This window comes from Panthera tigris, chromosome B1 (genome assembly GCF_018350195.1).
Source record: "Panthera tigris isolate Pti1 chromosome B1, P.tigris_Pti1_mat1.1, whole genome shotgun sequence".
Lineage (NCBI taxonomy): Eukaryota > Metazoa > Chordata > Mammalia > Carnivora > Felidae > Panthera > Panthera tigris.
This window is the reverse complement of record NC_056663.1, coordinates 152,176,681-152,201,192: the sequence shown is the minus strand read 5'-3', so window position 1 is coordinate 152,201,192 and position 24,512 is coordinate 152,176,681. Positions and strand designations below refer to the sequence as shown.

General features: G+C 33.3%; 1 protein-coding gene and 1 pseudogene across 1 annotated transcript in view; one reads left to right on the top strand and one right to left on the bottom strand.

The window, feature by feature from the left end:
• TECRL (trans-2,3-enoyl-CoA reductase like) overlaps positions 1–24,512 on the bottom strand; it is a 101,738-nt gene that overhangs the window by 18,104 nt on the left and 59,122 nt on the right. The window contains exons 3-7 of the mRNA XM_007086898.2: positions 22,411–22,455; positions 17,085–17,188; positions 7,342–7,457; positions 3,520–3,625; positions 2,128–2,200 (exon numbers count right to left, since the gene is read on the bottom strand). Coding sequence (XP_007086960.1) covers positions 2,128–2,200; positions 3,520–3,625; positions 7,342–7,457; positions 17,085–17,188; positions 22,411–22,455 — 444 coding nt within the window. The remainder of the gene's footprint in view (positions 1–2,127; positions 2,201–3,519; positions 3,626–7,341; positions 7,458–17,084; positions 17,189–22,410; positions 22,456–24,512) is intronic.
• Positions 7,527–15,651, top strand: LOC102957225 (annotated as a pseudogene).

Genomic DNA, 24,512 nt, shown 5'->3' with positions numbered 1-24,512 from the left:
TTGTCTGACAAGGAAACAAATAATAATCACAAGATAACAAATGGGAGTTTGCAACCCTGGTAAGTGTTACTAAGAAAGACCTATATACTATTTAATGTAAGAGCTAAAATGAAGGATTTATTTTAATCAAGGAGATCAGGAAGGACTGTCTGAGTACATGATTGCACTCTGATTTAGAAAATGAATAGATACTAACATACACAAGAGAAGGGTTCAGAACATTTCATGTATCAGGACAGTGAAGATATACCTTGTTTTCATTTTTTAATGAGAATAAATAACTGTATGATTAAAACAGGTACTGGGACAGAGATTATAATTTTTAAATATTTTAAATGTTTATTTCCAGTAAGCAAACTTACAGATAGTATAACTTGAAACAAACTTTCCAGAAAAAAATCTAGCCATCATTAAAATTTTCTGTAATATTTTTATAATTTTTATAATATTTCACATTTTGAATTTTTACAAAGGCCATTTTTCCTTGCTAGCTGCTGATACTAAACATATGTATTGAATTTTCTGAACATATGCATACAGTTTGCAGTTAATGGAATATGCCTGCCATTGGGCAGTTTTCAATTATGACAATTTTTTTCCTATTTACTTTTAAATATTTTTGAGAAGTAAGAAAAATGACCTCCTTAATGGTATATGTGTCAGAAATACATAATAATATGTTGTGTTTTATTTAATGTGTGTAAATGTACAGATGCCATTAATTTTATGCAGTCAAATTTGTTGAGAATAGGGCTTCTCTTGATATTCTCAAGGTATTCTCATGATATTCTCATGAAAATATTCTCATGATATTCACTTTCCAGCTGGGATCAGCATTATAGGGCTATATATATGTTCACGGAATTTGATTCCTACTTACACCTTATGCATTTGAGAGTCTTGAGCCAGTAAAGTTAGACTTTCAGGGTCTCATTTTCCTAATCTATAATAGGGACTATTGACACATCATAATGTTTCTTAATGGCATTTTTACATTTCTTGACAAACATTTCCTTTTCAATAAATACTTTACATATGTTAATAACAATCAGCCTCTATTTTGTATCACATATGTGAATGTAACATTTTTCAGAGTCTCCTCTTCTTAAATATACTATGGAGCAAAAGTATCTATCTGTTAATGTTCTGAAGTTAGTAGGTAAATATTCTGATAACATATCTTTAAGTATCAGAGTTATAAGATGTTAGGAAATTTCTCTCTTCAATATTCATAGTCGTTAGTATTTGGAAGAATTAAAGTTTTGAACATTGCAATGATATACACTTAGCAATCTTGACTAGATTTCTTGATCTTAACAAAGATTCTGTGTTGGTACTTCAAGTATGTATTAAGAGAGTTTAACTGATTTTGTAAAATCTAAAATGAAGCTTGAATACTCTATTCATTTCTATTTATTTCAAACTTTAAAAACACCAGAAATAGATCACAAAAAATAATTATCAATTAAATTTGAAACCTCAGCCCTTTCGCACTAGAACCCCGTGTGTGCCTTGTGAGCTGCAGCAAAAGCTGAGGAGAGAAAAGTCCAGAGTAAATAAAAGAAATGGAATCCTTTGTTAGGTACAGCTATTTCCCTCCAGTTTTAGGAACTGAGAATTTAGGTTTGGTCCATTGTGCTTTCCAACAAATTGCTTCAGCTGAGTCAATGGCCAGGATATTTTATAAAGTTATAAATAGAAAATAGTATGTTAAAGAAACAAATTGCTTCTTACTGAATTATATTTAATATTTTAACTACATATTTATATTAATTGTTTATTTTTTAAATCCTGATAGTTGATTTCATGTGATTGTGTGATGATACAGAATTTTTCTTTTTAATCTTCACCCTTTCATTTTTACTATCTGTCACTTTGGAGATTTACAACCAACTCATATATTTGTTAGAGTTCCTATGGAAAGAAAATAAACCAATGTCAAAATGGTCTTTAAGTATACATAAAAATTTAATGGAGGATTATACAGAAGCAACTTAAAATTGACATTTTTTTCATTATTTGCTTATTTTTTAAGTGTACCATGTTTTATAGCTTCTGTGTAGTTTAGAAGAAAGTCTTGATGTTGGCAATTTAGTATGGATTTAATTAGAAAGAAATCATACATACATGGTGGTGTATACTGTGGGTGATTAATATAGTAGGCAATCCAAGAAGTAAATCCCCAATAAAAGGCACAGCCCTGCAAATAAAACATAATAAAAGTTAGGGAATATATATATATATATATTATATATATATATAATGTATATATATATATATTATCATATCATTTGAAATCATCCCATATACTTATATGCCAAACTGCAGCTTTTTTTAATATGAAAAATGGTATAAAATGGTCTAAGCCAGATAAATGAAACACTTCCTCACCCAATGAAGTAGCATTTTACAAGTACCTATCTGATACCACTAAGGAAATGCATTACTTTGCTCAATCCTTATTAATATAAATGGGAATTTAGGATATAAGACAAATGTAACAATATATTTTAAAAATATCTTTCAAGAGTGGTTTTGTCGTATCAAGTAATATATATGAATGAAAGCATAAAATAATAATGTATTACATAAAATATATTAATATTCATTTTCCATCAGTAAATGAATAAAATAATGAGTTATTTAATCAGTAGTAAAACCTGTCTTGATAGAATATAAAGGGAAATGTCCTAGTTTTAAAAGTCCTAGGCTGTAATACTGATCTTGTACTGATACGATAAATCTTAGTGTCTTCTGCAGAATAGAAGCAGCTAGTCTAAATGAGTTTTGAGGTTTCTAAGAGTTTTAGGGTTTATTGTTTTAATACAATGACAATAATAGAATGGCTTGTTGAAATTTTTACAAAACAGGTATTCGCCAAAAAAAAAAAAAACAAAACCCAGGAAATCTTCAATAAGGAAATACTTCCTATTGAAAGTCAATATTAAATTGGAATTAGTACTGGAAAATTGAATTGCAGTATGTTATATCATGTACATTTCCACTTTAATATTTCATAAAACTTCCCATTTTCTTGACAGCTCTTTGATGGGATGGTTATTAACTCCTGCATTCACCATTTTTGGAAGAGCAAAGACACTGTCATCACACTGACAACTGTCATCAATACAGAATGTAGTTTCATCATTTCAAATATAGGTCACACAGACCTATATTTACACAAAGTTCATATATGACATCCCTCCTCTTCAAGTGGCACTTAAAGAGTCTGAATTCAATGCTAAGTACTTCCAAAATCAAATGTGCCTGAGCCTATGTGGCCTGTAACATAAAGGACATGGCAAATCTTTTATGTAGGGTCATTGGTTGAGGGCAGCTCCAGTGAAAAAGGTCACGGAGGAAGTGGCATTTCAGGAGCAGAGGTTTATGATGTGCTGATACAGTTGAACGGAAGAATCTAAGCATAAGGGAAATAAAGATGATTGCATTATTTTATGGATGACCCAATACACAAAATTTCTCAATAGTAATTAAAATGACAAAACATATCAATCCCACCTTTATCAAATTTTTCAAAGGTGTATGTCCTGCAGAAACTTTATGGACAAATAAGGTTTCCAAAAGATAGCGGATATAGTGTATACAATGACAGAAGCAAGCCACACTAGAAAGAAGATAAAAAATGAACATTAAATTCACTTCCAAAGGTCTGGCTTGCCTTCTGTATAGGACGTTTTATTATTTATTTTTATTTAGTTTGCTACAATATTTATTAGGAAATGTTTCTAATAATCAAACACTAATGTTTATTTCAATATTGTTATGCTAGAAATTTCTAAATTTATTTCACAATAAAAGTACTATTACAACACTTTCTATAAGTTTACTTCTGATGACACTCAAAATATTTTATAATACCAGTCGTAAGCTATATGCTCACACCTACCCCAAGAATACATAAAACAATAGATGGACTCATATCAAAATGCCTCAAGAATGAAGCAGAAAATGTACACTTTTGTTTTGTTTGAGTATGGTTGACATACAATGTTATATTAATTTCAGGTGTACAACATGGTGATTTAACAAGTTTGTGCATTATGCTATGCTCACCACAAATATAGCTGTCATCTATCATCATACAATGCTATTACAATATCATTGACTATATTCTTTATACTGTGCCTATTACTCCTGTGGCATGTTTATTCTGTAACCGGAAGCCTGTGTCTCCCTCTCTACTTAACCCATTTTGCCCCCCCCCCCCGCTTTCTTCCCTTCCCCTCTGCCACTTGCTACTACATGGATAGACCTAGGCTATTATGCTAAGTGAAATAAGTCAGATTGGGAAAAACAAATACCACATGATTTCACTCTGTGGAATCTTAAAAAAAAAAAATAAATGAAAACAAAAACACAACAAAACAAATGAATAAACAAACACACAAAAAGCAGAATCAGACCTGTAAATACAGAGAACAAACTAATGGGTGTCAGAGGGGAAAATTTACAAGTTTTAAAAATATCCAAAACCTACTTAGACTTCATTTGACATTTTATAATATTCAGAATAACTTTTTCATTGTTTGGTTTTCCTTCAACAAGAACCACACATTGAAAAAGTTTGAACTTCATTTTTTATGGAGTCAGGACAGCTTTTTTGTTTTGTTTAGTTGGTTTTATGTTTGGTTTTTGCCTACCTAACAAATTGTAATGTCTTGTTTATCTCTGAGTATTTGTTTTGTTGCTGTTGTTCTAAGTTAACATCTCTCTTGCCATTTATGAAACTATTATTTTAAAAGTAAATGTCAGATGTGATTTACAGAAATATATATTCTTCCTTATGCTTAAAATATATTTCCATTAAAATCTGTACTGCATTTGTTAAAATCCTAAATTTCAAAAACTGACTTCTATTCAAGATAATCAATATGGATCAAGAATTGCATACTTAAGCCAATAAAGTTTGAACATACAGATCATGTCATTTACTCTATGTAAAATCAAACACTGATTCTCCCCTGGGAGTTTATTTTAACAAAATGAATTAGTGATTTCTGGTTAATGATATCAGTGACTTTAGGGAAAACAAACACAAATCAACCTGGCTAAATCCCAGGGAATTTATTATTGTTCATTAATTCATAAAAATATAAGTTTGCGTCTATCAGGAGAGGGGCATGTTCTATGTGCGTATATCTATGAGTAACAGATGAATTCTGTGAGAAGTGAGAAAACAAGTGTGGATATCTGGGGGCAGAGCTTTCTAGACAGTAAGAAAAACAAAAGTGAAGTTCTAATTTAGGAAGATGTCTTATGAGCTTAAAGGATTGATGAGGGAATCAGTATCTTTCCTACCTTGTTGGTTCTTTGTTAGGAGTATTTCTATAAATCCTTGAGTGAGAAAATTTTCCATTTTATAAGAAAGCATAAAGTGAGGTTATGCCCAGCTATGTAGCAGATCACTAAATAAGAAATTTTAGTTCAAGCCATGGTTAAATTAGTTCACTTATTTTTCTGCTCCTACAAAGCACCAAATTTCTTTGTACCACAAATAATTTCCACATGAAGATTTGCTAGTTAAAATCTGACTCATCCTTCCAGAAAACAAAGAAAATGGTTGATATGCCACTTTCTTAGAAAAGCCAGCTCAGAACTCCCATCCAAGTTAGGTTCTTCTCTTTTATAATCTAAAAGTGCCCAATGTAAAATAAATATGTTTGTAATTGGTTCATCCTTCTAATCATTCAAAACACTTTTACTGAGTACTTCTTGTAAACCAGGTCATGTTAAACAGTGACGATAAACTGAACATGAAAATAGACCCATCATAGAACTTTGTAGAGGGAAAGATACAAACAAGTGATTATGTGAACATATAATTTTAAAGTAATAAATTGCATAAAGGAAGAACATTTCAGTAGCATGCTTGTCGTACAAAGAATAGGAATGGCCACCCAGAATAAGAAATACTGAACTTTTTTTAAAGTTTAAATAAGAAAGAAGAAATGAGTAATTGAGATGGGAGAAGAAGGATAGCATGTGTAAATGTCCTTGTGAGAAAGGGAACATGGTAGGTATCAGGACAAGAAAGACCAGTGTGGCTGTGGCAGAGAAATTAAGGGTAAGGGAAAGCTTGATTTGAGATGAGAAAGTCAGAAGTGAAATCACTCTCTATCTTCTAGTATTCCTATGACCTAAATTGTGCTTATTTTTTTAAGTTGATTTATTTTGAGACAGAGAAAGGGAGAGAGAGAGAAAGGGAGAGCATGTGTGAGTTGGGCAAGAACAGAGAGAGAGGGAGAGAAAGGATCCCAAGCAGGCTTCACGCTGTCAGAGCAGAGCCCCAGGTGGTGCTCGATCTCACAAACTGTGAGATCATGACCTGAACCGAAATTACGAGTCAGATGCTCAAATGACCGAGCCACCCAGGCTCCCCTGAATTTAGTCTTTCCTTAAATTTTGTTCCTTATTTCACTTAGAGTTTAGTCATTAAATCAGGTTCTTTTTTTTTTCTTAACAAATTGCTAACAATACATCTCAGTTTAGCATCTTGAATAATTATTCTTTCTCTTTAATTTGGTAGTAAGCTGAGAGAAATACAGAGACAGACAGAGACAGAGAGACAGAGAGACAAAGATTATTTTCACAGTATGCTATATATTCTGCTTTGATAACTGCCCTCATCCTTTTGTGTACCTTATTTTTACTTTTCACTTTAAAGTAAAATTTAATTTTGGATTTTGACCAACTAAAGGTAACTTATAAAACTTTTTTAGGGGGAGTGCCTGGGTGGCTTAGTTAAGTGTCCGACTTGGCTCAGGTCATGATCTCACAGTCTGTGGGTTTGAGCCCCCGCGTTGGGCTCTGTGCTGACAGCTCATGGCTTGGAGCCTGCTTCAGATTGTGTCTCCCCCTCTGTCTGCCCCTCCCCCACTCGGGTTCTGTCTTTCTCTCAAAATAATAAACGAATATTAAAAAAAAAGTAAACCTATTTTTTCCTGTTTAAGTGTCATTGTTTCTTTCCTACAAATTTTGCCCATATTTTTAGAGAAGTATGTATTTTACTATATTTTATTTACTATTACATCTTCAGCCCTATATATGACCTCTCAACTTTATAATCTTAACCTTTTTGTGATATTTTTAAATTTCCAGATTTCTCCTACTGTGATCATTATGAACTTATATTACCTCCACTTTAAGGTATATTTAATAGTTCTTTGTATATAAATTTGCAAGTTGGTGTGTATACATTATTTAAAGTTACTTAAAATATATTTCTATAACTGTCATCCTCTTTGAGCTTATAAACAACCTTAATATCTGTGTGCTAGTTTTATCTCCTCCTAACCTATAGATATGATACGTATTACTTACTGTACCACTGGGTGGCGCAATCTTCTAGAGCTCTCTTTCATGTCATATATGTATGGGATCCTCAAATAAAAGAGGAGATATATCAGCAAAGGTCCTGTGTATTCAGCCAAAAATACCTGAAAGAAGGTGATATAAATAAAAAAATAATAGAATGTTATTAAGATTTCCATGTAAACATAATAAGCATGTCCACCGGCAGCCTACTGAATGAACTGGTAAATTGGATAGGTAGCATTATCTATTATTTAAAATGTATTAGACTGTGTGCTAACAAAATTAACAAGAAGTCTTCCTTGGAAGAACTAGTAAAGACTTAAGGAAAGAACAATTATCAATGGTGAATTTAAAATAAAAATATTGGGGCACCTGGGTGGCTCAGTCGGTTGGGTGTCTGACTTCGGCTCAGGTCATGATCTCACAGCTCGTGGGTTCGAGCCCTGCATCGTGATCTGTGCTGACAGCTCAGAGCCTGGAGCCCGCTTCAGATTCTATGTCTCCCTCTCTCTCTGCCCCTCTCCTGCTCACACTCTGTCTCTCTCTCTCTTTCTCTCAAAAATAAATAAACATTAAAAAAATAATAATAAAAAAATAAAAATGTTGAATTTAATGTAATGATTTCTTCACAAAGGAACTTTTATTTAACTAATCAAACCATTATAAACCTATTTCTTTGTGTCTCCTCAGTCCCATATACATTCCATCTTCTATGTAAACTGTCTCTGTCACTGAATGGAATTGGCTACAGTATCTTTTTTTTTTTTTTTAATCTTTATATGGCTGTGTCATCTTGAATTCAATTGATTTGACACTGATTCAAATAGAAATAATTTAGTTCTTTCTTTTGGAAATTTTAGACCTTGATTCTAATGAGTCTAAGTAGGTAGTTGAAAGGATTGTCTTCTGAATTCTGAAACAGAGTCAACCATATATGTGGAGAGAGATATCTGATCTATAGAGAAATAATCATAAGATTTGGAAAGATAAGTGGAAACAAGGCGTTTGATTGCATGAAGTTTCACCAGCTGACTATTTTTCTGATAGTTTTCTAAATCTTATAACTGTCCATTATTTGGTTTTGTTTTGATGCTAAAACAAGATTAAAGTCACTCTCTGGAATTTCAGAGAGAAAAAAGGAAAATAATTTACCTCTGAGTGTTCAAAGAGAAAGGATACAAACATGACAATGATAAATTCAACTGCCATTACTGCTTTGCTTTGTCTTTGCCAATTTTCATCATTTTCTAAGAAAGAAAATGTAAAGCTGCACATGTTTTACTCAAATATACAGGTGTGCACATTGATTAAAAATTATGTTGTTATCTCTTGTGAGAATTTTATGCAACTGCATCTTTATAATATGATATATATTCATATATTATATATAGAACTATATATGTATATATATATATACACACATGTATAAATATTTATATATGTAGGTTTATTTAGATTTTTTTTTCATTTAACAGTATTTATCATCTCATTAGCCAAAAAAGACTTTTATATGAGGGTAACATGCAACATCTGACAAATTCAGTGTCAAACAAACCTTTTACTGATGGACTATATTAATTTATGGCATACAACATGCCTGATTATTCAAATGTAAAGAAAAAAATGTTTACTACTTTTGAATGTCTGATAATAGAGTCTGGTTAATATTCCAGAATAATTAGAATAATTGTTCTATTAAAACAAAATATTCAAAATATTTATTTCAATGCCATCTGATCTAGTCAGGTCAATTCTGAGCAAGTCTTCCAGTAATATATCAGTAATGAAAAATGTTATGAACAATAGTTAACCTTGATCATATGTCACTCTTTATTAAGTTAATAAAAATGCTATCACAAATATGAAGTTTCTTTGAATCAGGAAATTAAACTACAGTTTTATCTCCATCATACCCTAAAAATAAATCAGGAGAATCTGCTAGCTTACAGTAATATGTTCTAGGGCACCCAATATTTTATCACAAATATTGTGCACTTGAAACATGGGGGTTAAAATAGTACCAAAGTATGAAGGCTGTACCCTGACCTGAAAGCATTAGAGAATGATAAGAATAATTTTTGGACAATGCATTTTTAAAAAAAAGTCTATCTGGGTGCAAGTAGAAAAAAAAAAAGGAATAGAGGTGTTTTATTAAACCCAGAAAGTAATAAAAAAGTAGTTTCAGAATAAATAAAGAGCCAGATAGAGAAAAATAATAATTAGACACACTTCTGAAAAAGGATTTTTTCTTCTCCTACTAAACAAGAACAAATTCAAAACCAAAGCTAAAGAAACAAATAAATATGCTGCTTATAAGCCCCAGCAAATCAGATGAATTTACAAAGACTAGGAAGTCCATTATAAACCAAAATTTACTGGAAATTATATATTCAAAATAAGCATATATACTTTTTTTTTTACTTTGAAGACACACACACGCGCGCACACACACACACACACACTACTTTTAAATTCCAACTTGTTTCCAATATCATTTTCTTGCTTTTGCTTTATAGAATGTTCATTCACTGTATTGAACTAATGTATGGCTCAAAATGTAAAATTCAATGATACTAGGAAAGCTAGGTAATTGAGATTTGTTTTTGGAACTTATGTGGAATATTCAACTTGGGATATGTCTAAATTGAAAAAGGAGGAAGACAATAAGATGTTTTAGAAATATAAATTGAAACACACAGCTGCAATTGTTGCAAATTGATTAGAATCTTTGTGCTTAGACTATGCTTAATGCATTTCATTCTCTCTTGAAAAAAAAAAAACTTTTTAGTCCTATTATTATTAGGATAGTGTGGACTTCATATCTTTTTTTTTAAATATCAGTTGATGGGCGCCTGGGTGGCTCAGTCGGTTAAGCGGCCGACTTCGGCTCAGGTCATGATCTCGCGGTCTTGAGTTTGAGCCCCGCGTTGGGCTCTGTGCTGACAGCTCAGAGCCTGGAGCCTGTTTCGGATTCTGTGTCTCCCTCTCTCTGACCCTCCCCCATTCATGCTCTGTCTCTCTCTGCCTCAAAAATAAATAAACTTTAAAAAAAATTTAAAAAAAATTTCAGTTGACAGTTGAAAACAAAATAAATTGCACATTTCATAGTTGTTGAAAATTACTGACAAAATAATGTAGTGTTGACCTTAACCTTCTAATGATGGGAGAGCTATTAAATTATGAGAGCATTTCCTAATAGTAATATCACTTTTTACTGAATGAGAAGTATTGAAGCTAATATAATACTTAAAGAAGTTTTTCTCTTAATTTAACCATTATATGAATAATATGTAATGGAGAGTTTTATTCTAGGTTATTCAAATAAACACTGTAATGAGATCAGCAAGATAAATTGATCAAAATATTTTTCAGTGTTCAAAGAGCTACTGAGTCATTGAAGAATTAGAAGGCCAAGATATTTTAATCAGGACTCTGGAATAGTGATTGAATCTAGGATGTGAGGGTATGTCTTTTTCTTTTTAATGTTTATTTTTGAGAGAGAGAGAGAGAGGGAGGGGGCAGAGAGGAGGAGACAGAGAATCTGAAGCAGGCTCCAGCCTCTGAGCTGGCAGCACAGAGCCCAATGAGGGGTTTGAACCCATGAACCATGAGATCACGACCTGAGCCGAAGTCAGCCACTTAACTTACTAAACCATCCAGGCGCCCTTAGGATATGAAGTCTGATAGCACCCTGGAAAGAAGACTAAATTTTTTGAGGGTGCCTGAGAATGGAAGGACAAAAATTGTTGGTTGGTATTTTTCAAAGACAGAGATAGCCTTATAAAATCTCCAGGTTTTGGGTTGAGACCTAGAAGAGTTACACCCTAGGAACAATGATGAAGCATGAGTAGATCTGTCTTTATAGGTGCTAGAGCTCAGCCTGAAATCATTTCAATCATCAATTGGATTAAGATGACCCAGACCAAATAACATCATTAGTCCTTCTGCAGGAAGATAAGTCAGTTTGAAAAGAAGTTAATATCATTCTATGCCTCAAGTTATCTTTACAAGTTTTTCATACACATTTTTCTGCACTAGGTCAGAAATGTAAGGGTGTAACAGGAGTAAAGACATGTAATCAGGGGCGCCTGGGTGGCTCAGTCGGTTAAGCGTCCGGCTTCAGCTCAGGTCATGATCTCAAGATCCATGAGTTGGAGCCCGGCCTTGGGCTCTGGGCTGATGGCTCAGAGCCTGGAGCCTGCTTCCGATTCTGCGTCTCCCTCTCTCTCTGCCCCTCCCCCGTTCATGCTCTCTCTCTCTGTCTCAAAAATAAATAAACGTTAAAAAAAATTTAATAAAAAAAAGACATGTAATCAAATCCAAAGAAACAACAGACATTCGAAACAGATAAACTGAATATCCACATAACAGAATTATCAGACACATACATTTAAAAAATGATCTTTGTATGTTCAAAGAAATAAAAACCAAAGTTGAGAATTTTAGCAGATAGTTGAAACCTCTCAGAAGAAAAATATGGAAATGGGTGTGTGTCCCAGGAGAATACAAAGAGAATAATGGAAAACCAACTGTTAAAGAGATTATGATAATTTTCAAATAAAATATTTATACAAAACAGAAGACTCAGATTATACTCTAAACCCAAAGCGGGATAAACAGAAACAATCATAACTGTATCATTTTCCGACAGTGAAAATCAAACAAAAGACAAATTTCATATGAGCCAGAGAAAAGGCACATTAATTTCAGAAGACTGTAGTGGACTTTTAGAAACAAGGGAGTCAAATATCAAAATAATGAAATTTTGTGAAATGAAGACAAATATAACTGCCAATATGGAATTATTTTTTCCTGTAAAAAGTATTTTCCAAAATAAATGTTAAATGAATATATTTAGAATGAATATGACAGAACTAGAATAAATTACTAAAGATATTCTTCAGGAAGAATGATAATGATCACAGTTATAAGAGCAGCATTAGAGGTACTAACTAAATTACAGTGAAAATGATAAATCTAAATAAATATTGGCCATATAAAATTATAGTAGTTGGGGTGTGCCTGGGTGGCTCAGTTGGTTAAGTGTCCAACTTTGGCTAAAGTCATGATCTCATGGTTTGGGAGTTCAAGCCCCCTGTTAGGCCCTATGCTGACAGCTAAGAACCTGGAGCCTGCTTCCGATTCTGTATCTCCCTCTCCCTCTGCTCCTCACCCATTCGCACTCTGTTTCTCTCTGTCTCACAAAAATAAATAAACATTAAAAATTTTAAAAAAAATTTATAGTTGTGGGTTTTTACTTAAAAGTACCTAGAAAATTAAAATATATCACAACAATAGAAGATGAGTCAGGAAGAGCTCAAATATCATAAAGTCATTCAATTATCTATGAAATATCTTCACATCAGCAAACCTAAATTCAACAATGTATATGAATGTTCAATATCTTAAAGGTATACATTATAATCTCTTGGGTAACCAGTAGAATTAGTAAAAAAGAAACCAAAATAACAGCGAGGCTAATAGATAATAAAGTATGACAATTCCAAATGGAGCAGGGAAAATGAAAACAAAACAAAAGGATTGTAGAACACATGAAGCAAATTGAAAGAAAATATTAAGTTGGGTGATAAAATTCAATATCCTTTATAATAAAAATAGACTATGATTAAAATGTAAAACATTGAACTATTATACCACTAGAAGAAAACATAGAAGAAAGCTCCCAGACCTAGGGCAAGACAAAAGGTTCTTCCATATGACAGCAAAGACAGGATCTTTAAATCATTGACAACTTAAACTGCATTAAAATTGAAAACATTTTGCAAAGAAAAAGAAAATCTCATTAAGGGACTGAAAAGACAAACTGAAAACTGAAACAAAATATTTGCAAAACACTTAGCAAAGGACTTTAGAATATAAAAGATAATTTTGAAACTCAAAAGTATGTGCTAAATAAATGAAAACTTATGTTTATACACATACCTACACAAAGATAACAGCTTTATTTGTAAGAGCAAAATATTGAAAGCACCCAAATGTCCATCAGTGGGTGAATAGATAAACAAACTACTACATTCATACAACCAAATACTACTCAAAATAAAAAGAACTGAGTATTGATATATGCAACAGATAGAATGGATCCCAAAGGCACTATACTTAGAGAAAATTAAACATCAATCTAACAAAAGAACCTGTTTAATTCTGTTTATAGCATTTGACACATGACAAAAATATAGAAATGAAAAACAGGTCAGTAGTTGCTCCAGGTTAGGGAAAAGAGTGTGTAAATATAGAGGGATAATATGAGAGAGTTCCTTGTGGCAATGGAACAATTCTGTATCTGATTGTGGTTTTAGATACTTGAATTTTCCCAAGAGATAAATTACACAGAAGTTAGGCACAGACACGAATGAACATAAAAATGGTGACAAGTGAATTTGTTATTTAGTTAATTGGATCTATATAATGAGGATTATTATATTAATCTTTTATCCTAAGTCTTTCAATAAGTTCAATGAGGCAAATATTTTCTCAATAATCTGTGACAGCACACTCTTACTTGACGAAAAATATTATTAAAATCTTAATTTTGACCTTGTAAAGAGACTGTTTCTAAAAAAACCAAAAAACAAAAACAAAACCCAACCCTATGATAATGCCTTTATTATAGGAGCACATTTTAATGTTTTATAAATGTATAAGAATGTTAGGTGCAGTAAAATATTGCTTTTATTGTATAATTTACTTGATATAAAGTGGGTGTGATTGCAATGTAATGTGTATATTTTTAGCATTTAATAGGACTGACTCATTTGGAGCAAAAGATTATGTGAACCATAGGGTTGATTTAAAAATATTCATCCTATTTCCAGAGTTCTCTTTGTCACCTAAATGACTTTCCTCTCAAATAAGCTATAATTTTCTAGTACAATTGTCCTAGAATTCCACCTTAGCACTTTCTCCGCTCAGTGCTTATCCAAATGATGCAGCTGGAATTTTTAATGAACTCACCATTAATGCCACTCGGCTCGACACAACTTCTGTAGACAGAATTCCCTTTTCATCATAAGTGTGGACAAAGACTATGAATATTTTAACCTTTGAAGATCAGAATCTGCTTGTCTAAAATCTCCTTTAGTAAAGGTCTGTTGATAACACATTTAAGTATTAAACCCTTTGCTTACATAATGCATGCATTAATAGGTTCTTTTATAAATATTCTACTTCACAAGGATTCAGAATATTCTAAACAGTGTTTTTGTACAACAAATTAGTACTCAAAGCTGAATCAACAAACTTTGAAAACTAAAGCAACTATTTAACCAATAACACTAAAATATAAATAATGATCTAAATTTAGGAATAATATGTATTAAGGGAGGGTGTTAGAAAAGCAAAAGATGTGACAATATTGTAAGTAATAAATGCAAACTTGGATTTCTCTATTTGAGGATTAATAGTAATGAATAAATTGTCCTGTGTTTGGAATAATTTTGAAAACTGAATGAGCACTGCCATCCAGATGGAAGAGAACGTGGTGAATTCAGAACCACAAGTGTCAACATTGGTTCAATCAGTACTGCAGATGGTTCCACTCTAGTGAAGCTGGGAAATACTACACTAATTTGTGGAATTAAGGCAGAATTTGCAGCACCACCAACGGATGCCCCTGATAAAGGATATGTTGTTCCTAATGTGGATCTACCACGTCTGTGTTCCTCGAGATTGCGGTCTGGACCTCCTGGGCAAGAGGCCCAAGTGGCTAGCCAGTTCATTGCAGATGTCATTGAAACACAGATAATTCAGAAAGAGGACTTATGCATTTCTCCAGGAAAGCTTTCTTGTGTTCTGTATTGTGATATCATTTGCCTTGACTATGACGGGAACATCTTGGATGCCTGTACATTTGCTTTGTTAGCAGCTTTAAAAAAGTGTACAGCTACCAGAAGTTACTATAAGTGAAGAAACTGCCTTAGCAGCAGTTAATTTAAAGAAGAAAAGTTATGTGAATATTAGAACTCATCCAGTTGCAACTTCTTTTGCTGTATTTGATGACACTCTGCTCATAGTTGACCCTACTGGAGAGAAGGAACATCTGGCAACTAGAACCTTAACAGTAGTAATGGGTGAGGAAGGAAAAAACTATGTTGTCTTCACAAACCAGGTGGAAGTGGGCTGAATGGAGCTAAACTTCCAGACTGTATGAGCCGAGTGGTTAGCAGACACAAAGAGGTAAAAAAGCTAATGGATGAAGTAATTAAGACTAGAAACCCAAATAAACAACCACCACATTTTGAAAACGGATTTGTAAAAACTGTATTTGTTACACTGTGCACAAACCTTTTATACTAAATAAATATCAAACTACATTCTTCTGGAAAAAAAAAAAAGAATGTTTAACTCTAAAGGGAAAACTTAAAGCACTGCCGATGATAATTTTGAATGTTGATTGTTGTTGATGGTAAAAAGGAAAGCTATCTTAATACAGAAAATATTAAAAATGCAGTCACATCACAAATATGGAATAGAGTGTAATCAGAAAACCTTTAAAATTCTAAAAAATATAAAATAATTGAATAGAAAAATAGAATGATTGTACTATTCTTTGTATATCAGTATCAAAATTATTTATCAAATTAACTCTTTTACTGCCTCTGTCACTAAATATCCCCTAGTATTTCCTCTTACTACTGAAGCTGTTCCATCTATCTATTCCACTACTCATCAATAGTTCAGTGCTTGTGAACTAGTGCTAAAGTATGTTCTCTGTTTCTTAGTCCTACATGTCTTTAAAATGTTTTTTTTAGGGGCACCTGGGTGGCTCAGTTGGCTAAATGTCTGACTTTGGCTGGGGTCATGATCTCGCTGTTTGCGAGTTTGAGCCCAGAGTCAGGCACTGTGCTGACAGCTTACCCAGAGCCTGGAGCCTGTTCCAGATTCTGTCTTCCTTTCTCTCTGCCCCTCCCCCACTCATACTCTGTCTCTCTCTGTCTCTCAAAAAATAAACAATTAAAAAAACATTTTTTAAATTTTTTTAATGTTTTTTTTTTTTTTTATTTTTGAGAGAGACAGAGACAGAGTGTGTGGAGGGGGGAGGGTCAGAGAGAGAGGGAGACACAGAATATGAAGCGGGCTCGAGGCTCTGAGCTATCAGCACAGAGCCTGTTGTGGGACTGGAACCCACGAATGTAAAATCATGACCTGAGCCGAACAAAGTCGTATGCTCAACTGACTGAGCCAACCAGGCACTCCAGTCCTACGTGTCTTTTAATGTAGTTTTCATTCTTACAATGCTATTGGATTCAGCTGCCACCACTTTGAAAGCTCCTCCTTCAAGGAGAACCAAAAGTATGCCACAATCTCCTAACTCAAAGATGTCTCATTACTTCATTCTGATTTTCCAAAATGTCGTCCCCTTGCCTTAGAACATTTTTTATTGAATATCCTATCTCCTCTCTTTCCAATATCAGAAGTCTTCATATCCCCAGGTTCCTAGAAGGAAGAGCCAAAGAAACACCATTTAACTAACAGCATAGAGGAAGCAGAAATAGGGCCATCAGTCCTAGGGTAGATTGACACTTAAAAAAAGAATTTGCCCTCGTTTTTCCAATCGAGTATTTCCATTGCCCTAATTCTTGTGTAAAATTTTGGCCACTAATCCTAGTAAGCATGGAAAACTTAACATACTATTCAGTATAGTATTTAGTTTCATTATGAATTTATTTAATAACAATTGTCCTATCAAAATGTGGGACATGCATATTGTATTTTAAACTGATACTTACTGTAGTCCAACTGACCTGTTGACCTAGGTCTGTAAAATAGAGAGTGACAATGGAGGAAGTTGCAATGCTTTGAATGGTTATGTAGTCCTTCAAAAAGGGCCCACCTTAAATAATAAGGAAATAGTAATTTAATACAATTTCAAGGTATAGTCATTTAAAAAAACACATTTTTTAATGTGAAACCTGTAAAAGCAAAGGATAAATTATACATAGAAATTTCAATGTATTATGAATATATAAAGTAAAATAAAATGTGAACAAACCCATTTTATAAGTGATATCAGCAATTTTTCAAATGTACAGTGGTTTCCCACCTCTACCTAAACAAAGTTCAGACCACCATCCGCTACTATCCTGTGTGTTCTGAGAAAATGTAATATTAGATAATATCATAATCAAATCTAATACAAGGTATTTTTATAGTATAATTTAGGGTATCAGTAGATATAGATGTCAACTGTTCTCTAAATGCTTTTATTATATGATAAATTAGTTAGGGTTAATACATTTTAGTGGTCATCGCAAAGCACTAGTGGAGTGACATGATATATGTTTTAGAAGATCTCTATGGATGCTGTGTGGAAACTGGGAGGAAGGGGAAGCAAGATTACTTAGGAAAAATTCAAATTCATCAAGCAGGGGACTTTTTTTTTATCTTTATTTTTGAGAGAGAGAGAGAGGAGAGAGAGAGAGAGAATGAGTGGGAAGGGGCAGAGAGAAGGAGACACAGAATCTGAAGCAGGCTCCAGGCTCTGAGCTGTCAGCACACAATCCAATGCGGAGCTTGAACCCACGAACTGCAAGATTATGACCTGAGCCAAAGTCGGATGCTTAATTGACTGAGCCACCCAGGTGCCCCATGCAGGGGCCTTTTTGGATTAAGATGGCACTGATAGAGATGTTAAAAATGCATCAATTTTAGATCTGTTTTGAACACAGAGCAGGTTCAACTTGAGAGGAGAGTATATCAGTGAAATAAAGACAGCTCTTAGATTTTGACCTGAGCACTTAGGTGCATTATAATTTGGGGGTGGAAATTAAGATTTAAGTTAGGGCATGTTAAGTGTGTGATATTTATTAGACATTCAAGTAGGAGCTGTCAAATAGGCAGTTGGGTAAGTATGTCTGTAGATATTTGAAAGTCATTAACATTTAAAGCCATGCTGCCTGATGAGATTATTTATGTATTCAGTTTGGAAAAAGAATGGAAACTAAGACAGGTTTCTAGCACTCCAGGCTTTCAAAGTAATAAGAGAAACATACAGCAAAGATTACTTGGAGTTTCTCATGAAATAGGAGGAAAATAAACAGAACCGATGTCTTAGAAGACATGTAAAGGAAATGTTCCCTTCTTAATAATAAACACTAGATAAGTCTGGCATGTGTGTACTGAAAGATATGTACAGAGATATTCTTATTAAAATTATTTATAATTGCAAAACAATTGTAAAGACTTAAATGTTCATAAATGAGATAATAGTAAATATAATTTATTTTATTCAAAGATATACAGAAAATACACTAGAGCTAGATTAATCTCATAAGTATAATGCAATTATTATTGCCATTGTTGTTGTTTTGTTTATATTATTCTTTATGCTAATCTATTTGTGATTTATATTATCCTCAGTCATGAAAAAGTGTTATTTCATTCTCTTTTTTGCAAGACACATTGAATGTTAGTTTATGACTATTTTAGATTATTTCCAGAATCCAATACATTGATTTGTAATTACAGGTATCTTAAAGTAAGATAAAATATACAATTGATATATACTAATTTTGAATATTGTATTTGATAAATCCAATATGAATATAATAGGCTATCATTCCCTTGATCAGGTTATGTTATGTGGCTTCATAAAAGAGATTATTCAAGTGAGTCTGAGTTAATCATGTATTATTTAAATCTGCATGAATAGATAAGAGAAAGGAATTCAGGTTCAAAGTACTAGAGTACTAGGAATAAAGTACTAGAAAGATTTCTGGAATGAAGATGGAGAGGGCCACATGACAAGAATGCAAATAGTCTCTAGGAACTGAAATGCCCCATAGGATGTGACAACTAGTCAGGAAATAGGAACCTCTGTCATACAACCACAAAACAACGTGAATTCTTCAAACAAGAATGAAGATGGAAATAGAATTTTCTAGAAGTCTTGAGATGAGAATTCAGCTCAACCAATACCTTGATCAGCTTTGTGATATTCTGAGCAGAGAAGCCAGCCATACTGTATCTTCAAGCTAATAAATGAGTGTTATTTTTAATTTGTTACACAGCAGTAGGAAGTTAATGCGACATAGATCAAGGTAAAGACTGATATAAAAATGGTCAATAATATCTTGACAATCATGTATGACAACAAGAAATGTTAATTGGAACAAAAGAATATGATAGCCTTGTAACACCAAAAAAAATGCTGAAAACATCTTTACAACATACATCTATGTATTGTCACCTTTGAGAAGGGGGTTCATTTCTATTCCTGTATCACTTGATGACTTCAAGGAACAGAGCATTGGAATATTTTTTATTATTTTTATTTTTTATTGGCATGTTTTTAAAATGTTGTCCCATCAATATGACATTTGAATAGAAGGAATTGAGAAAATCCAGGAATATCATTAATAATGCCACTCAGACTCAGTAATCCAGGAACTTTGCCTCTGGCCTTCTATGTCTATGTATGTTTTCCAAAGAGAGAGGAGTATGTAGGGCCAAGAAAATATGCCTAAAACAGGAGCTGATGCTGTCTGTATCATGCTTCAGCATATATCATGCTTCAGCCACTTAAGGCCCCTGAATTTCCTGCCCAAATTAATTTAAACAAATCATCTTTCTTGGGCATTTCTTCCCAAAGTGGACCAGAATCTAGGGTATGTACCTAGGGGTTTTTCAAAGCTGTTGTATAAAGGGTGTGGATGATTGGAGCCAGCAATGGGAAGGAGAGTGCTAACTCTTCACCTCTCTATTGTAGAAATCCAATAATTTTAAGACTTGGAAATTTAACTCTGTGCTTCCAGAACATTATTAAATATATTAATCAAGGTAGGAAGAGAGAACACATTTTAGTTACCAATTTGTGTGACAGATTTATTACAGAAATCAGAGTTCTTTACCATTCCCATATCTGCACCATTTGCAATATGAGTTTTAGTATCTCTTATTAAGACTTGGTGTCCATTTCCCCACTTCCTTGAATATAGGTTAGCCTAGTCACTCACTTTACCTAACAGAATGTAGGGCAAAGATCATGTGACAATTCCAAGCCTGGGCCTAAACAGTCCTTGAGTACTTGTATTCATTTGTTTGTACCCCTGATTCCACCATGAGAACAAGCTCACGATATTCCACTGAAGCCTGAGAAACCACATAGAGTAGAGAGGATTTGATTGGCTGAAGTTATGACCAACCTAGACCAGACAGTCACCAAGAACCTACCAGCTGACGGCAGCTGATTGAGTGAACCTACACAAGTAAGGCCAAGTCCAGCTCAGCTCAGCACAATCCCCAAGCTAAATAAATATTTGCTCTTTTGCTCACAAAAAGCAATGTTTATTATTTTCTTTAGTTTTTGTGGTGTCTTTTGTGTGATGAAACTGTAAAAGACTAAATTTACATGATGTCATTGCTCACAGTACAAGTATTCTGACAAATATATTCTAGCAGGAAATATAGGTAAATATTGAGGACCTGCTTTGTTTCAGTGTTAAGTTTTATTTCCTTAATATTAATAGCTATAACATCAATCAGCTATAACTGATTGATAAAGCATCTACCATATGCCAACCATTATAGTGCTTTATAAACATAATCTTATTCGACACTTATAAAACAAAAACCAAACCATGAGTTTGGTTCTTTATTAGCTCCCCTTTACAAAAGAAAAGATCCTATAGATAGTTAAGTAAAAGGTTTAAAATTCTGCATTACTTCAAACAACTTCTTTCTACCATATCTTGCTTAGCCTGCTAAATTAATTGACTCTTTTTTTCAAATATGACATCATACTTTTATTCAAGGACACTTAATGGCTATATTTCATTTAGATTATACCCTGTAAATGTATGTGAGGAGAAATCAAGTAAATACATGCGAGGAGGAAGTAAAAAGTCATATTCACCAGGAAGGTTGAACTAACAGAAATTCCAGTTCCTTATAGTGTTCTTCAAACCGAGTTATATTTTACATTGATGCCTGTGGCATTCTAGAGTCATCATTATATACTAGTCAAGTTCAGAAAACAATATCACTATATAATTTTATATTACTTAGCATCTATGTGTTGAACTACATTTATATGCTTGGCATATATTAGGCTCTGCAGAGGCAAAAATAAACAAGATAATGAGTCTTCTCTTTTAGACTCTAGGAATTTGTCTTGGACATTTGAGCTTGGAAGAATTTGGGACCATCAGGAAAGTGTGACTTCCAAGAATACCATGTATTCCTATGTTTTCAGCATAGAGGTTTCAAAGAAAGGTGTAATGTCTAAGAAACAATGAAAGCAAACACGACAGCTTAGATCCAAAGAAATCATCATTTGTCCTTGAGTAATGGTAATATGAGAGAAAAGATGGCCTGAATATTAGCAAAAGTACAAGGAAGAAAAAAAGAAGGCCGTTCATTACAGTGTAAAATAATTAGAGATTGAAATTCCTTAATAGATGTGTATTGTAGATTTACTATAATTGACTTCAAGTAAGTATTTTCTAAAATTTATAACAGCTCTTCTTGAACAAGTCCAAATTTAAGATCAAGTTGATGTAATGTTAATTACAATGATTCTTAAGAGAGCTAACTTTTAAGTGTATCTATTTATAAATTTTCTGAATGGAAAATAGGATTTGACAGTTTGAGAAACTTGAGGCTTAATACTGGATGTAATATTTTCCCTAAAATTAATTCATTTCTGCTCCTCATTACCTCATTTATTTTGCTTTAAGTAGAAAATAAGAGAAAGAAAGAAAAGGAAAAAAAGAAAGAGAGAAAAAGAAATTGCTGACCAGTATCCCTGAGAACCTATTAGGAGGTAGTAGGATGAGAGAAAAAAGCAGTAAAACTTTTAGAGATAGAAAGATGTTAGTTCAGATCCTGCATCCAATGCATGTTGACAGTGAATATGTGAAAATTATCTTCTTGAGACTAAAATTCCTCATCCATAAAAATGGAGCACTAGCTTATTGGGAGAATCAATTGATATAATTGATTTACGGCACTTATTACAATGCCTGTCATTTAGTAAGTGATGAATAAATATTAGCTATTGATGAGAGAAAAGGGATTCCAAATTAAATAAATAGATCAATGAAATTTGATTCTTACCTCGTTCTAGCTGCAGGCCAACTCTAGAAGGGTACCACTTCGGACCTGTTCAATGAAAAATAATAGCATTTAGTTGTCAACACAAGTGTCAACACAATTTAAAATCCAATAGTTTCTTTGTATAAATACTTAGAGTGCAATCGCTGGGTCATAGGGTAGTTCTATTTCTAACTTTTTTGAGGAAACTTCATATCGTTCTCCAGAGTGGCTGCATCAGTTTGCATTCCCACCAACAGTGCAAGGAGAGTTCCCATTTCTCCACATCTTCAGCAACACCTGTTGTTTCTTGTGTTGTTAATTTTAGCCATTCTGAGTGGTGTGCAGTGATATCTCATTGTGGTTTTGATTTGCATTTCTCTGATGATGAGTGATGTTGAGCATCTTTTCAAATGTCTGTTAGCCATCTCGATGTCTTCTTTGGAAAAATGTCTATTCATGTCTTCTGACCATTTTTCATTTGGATTATTCATCTTTGGGTGTTGAGTTTGATAAATTCTTTACATATTTTGAATACAAATCCTTTATCAGATATGTTATTTGCAAATATCTTCTCCCATTCCACTGGTTTCCTTTTAGTTTTGTTGATTGTTTCCTTCCCTGTGCAATTTTTTATCTTGATGAAGTCCCAGTAGTTCATTATTGCTTTTGTTTCTTTTGACTCAGGAGACATATCCAGAAAGAAGTTGCTACAGCTAATGTCAAAGAGGTTACTGCCCGTGTTCTTCACGGATTTTCACGGTTTCAGGTATCACATTTACATCTTTAACTCTATGATCCAGCAATTGCATCACTAGGTATTTACCCAAAGTACTAATTCAAAGGGATACATGGATATGTTATATATAACAGCATTGTCTACTATAGTCAGATTATGGAAACAGCCCAAGTGTCCATCAACTGATGAATGGGTAAAGAAGAAGTAGTATATACATACAATGGAATATTACTCAATCATAAAAAGAATGAAATATTTTCATTTTCAGCAATGTGGATGGAGCTAAAGAGTATCATGCTAAGTAAAATAAGTCAGTCAGAGAAAGGCAAGTACCATATAACTTCACTCTTATGTAGAATTTAACAAACAAAACAATCATAAGCTAAAATAAAGGGAGGCAAAGCAAGCAACAGACTTGTTAACTATAAATAACAAACTGATGGTTGCCAGGGAGGAGGGGGGGTAGAGTGATGAGTTAAATAGATGATGAGGATTAAGGAGTGTACTTGTAGTGATGAGTACCAGCTGTTGTATGGAAGTGTTGAATCACTAAATTGTACATGTCAATCTAATATTACACCGTATGCTAACTAAATGGAATTTAAATGGAGTTTTTAAAAATGAATAATGCAACTAAAAATGGGCAGAAGACATGAATGGGCATCACCCCCTCCCCCAATAAATCTAAGAGTTTCTATTGAACAGCAGATTCGATCTTAGGAAGTGCATAAAGAAGTTATCCAGTGTCATAAATGGAGATAGTATTTACTCTTGCAGTGTGCTGATGAGCAGTAGTGGATAGTTCTGGAAGAAAGCATGATGTGAGCCTTATGGGTGATAATTTTCTGTTTTTCAATTTAAGAACTGGCTACATAGATGTGTTCAATTTGTCGACCTGTACCAAGGTATATGACATAGAATTTATGCACTTTTAAGTAAGTTATTCTTCAACAAAACGCTTCAGCATCTTCATTTGACACTAAAGAACTTTGATCTCATTAATTTTTTAACATTTTTTTAAAATTTATTCATTTTTGAGAGTGAGAGAGACAGAGCATGAGCAGGGGATGGGTAGAGAGAGAGAGGGAGACATAGAATCCGAAGCAAGCTCTGAGCTGTCAACACAGGGCCTGACGTGGGGCTTGAACTCACAGACTGCAAGATCATGACCTGAGCTAAAGTTGGACGCTTAACCAACTGAACCACCCAGGAACCCCAAATTAAATTTTTAAAAAAATATTGGCACCTGAAAGTGGGTTATTTTCTTTATCAAGAGTAAAGCACACAATTGGAATAATATGTGTTATTGACTTTTAATAATTGTGGGCCTATTGATCATAACAGAACATCACTTTAATTTAGTATCTTCTCCTACTACTGTTAGGAA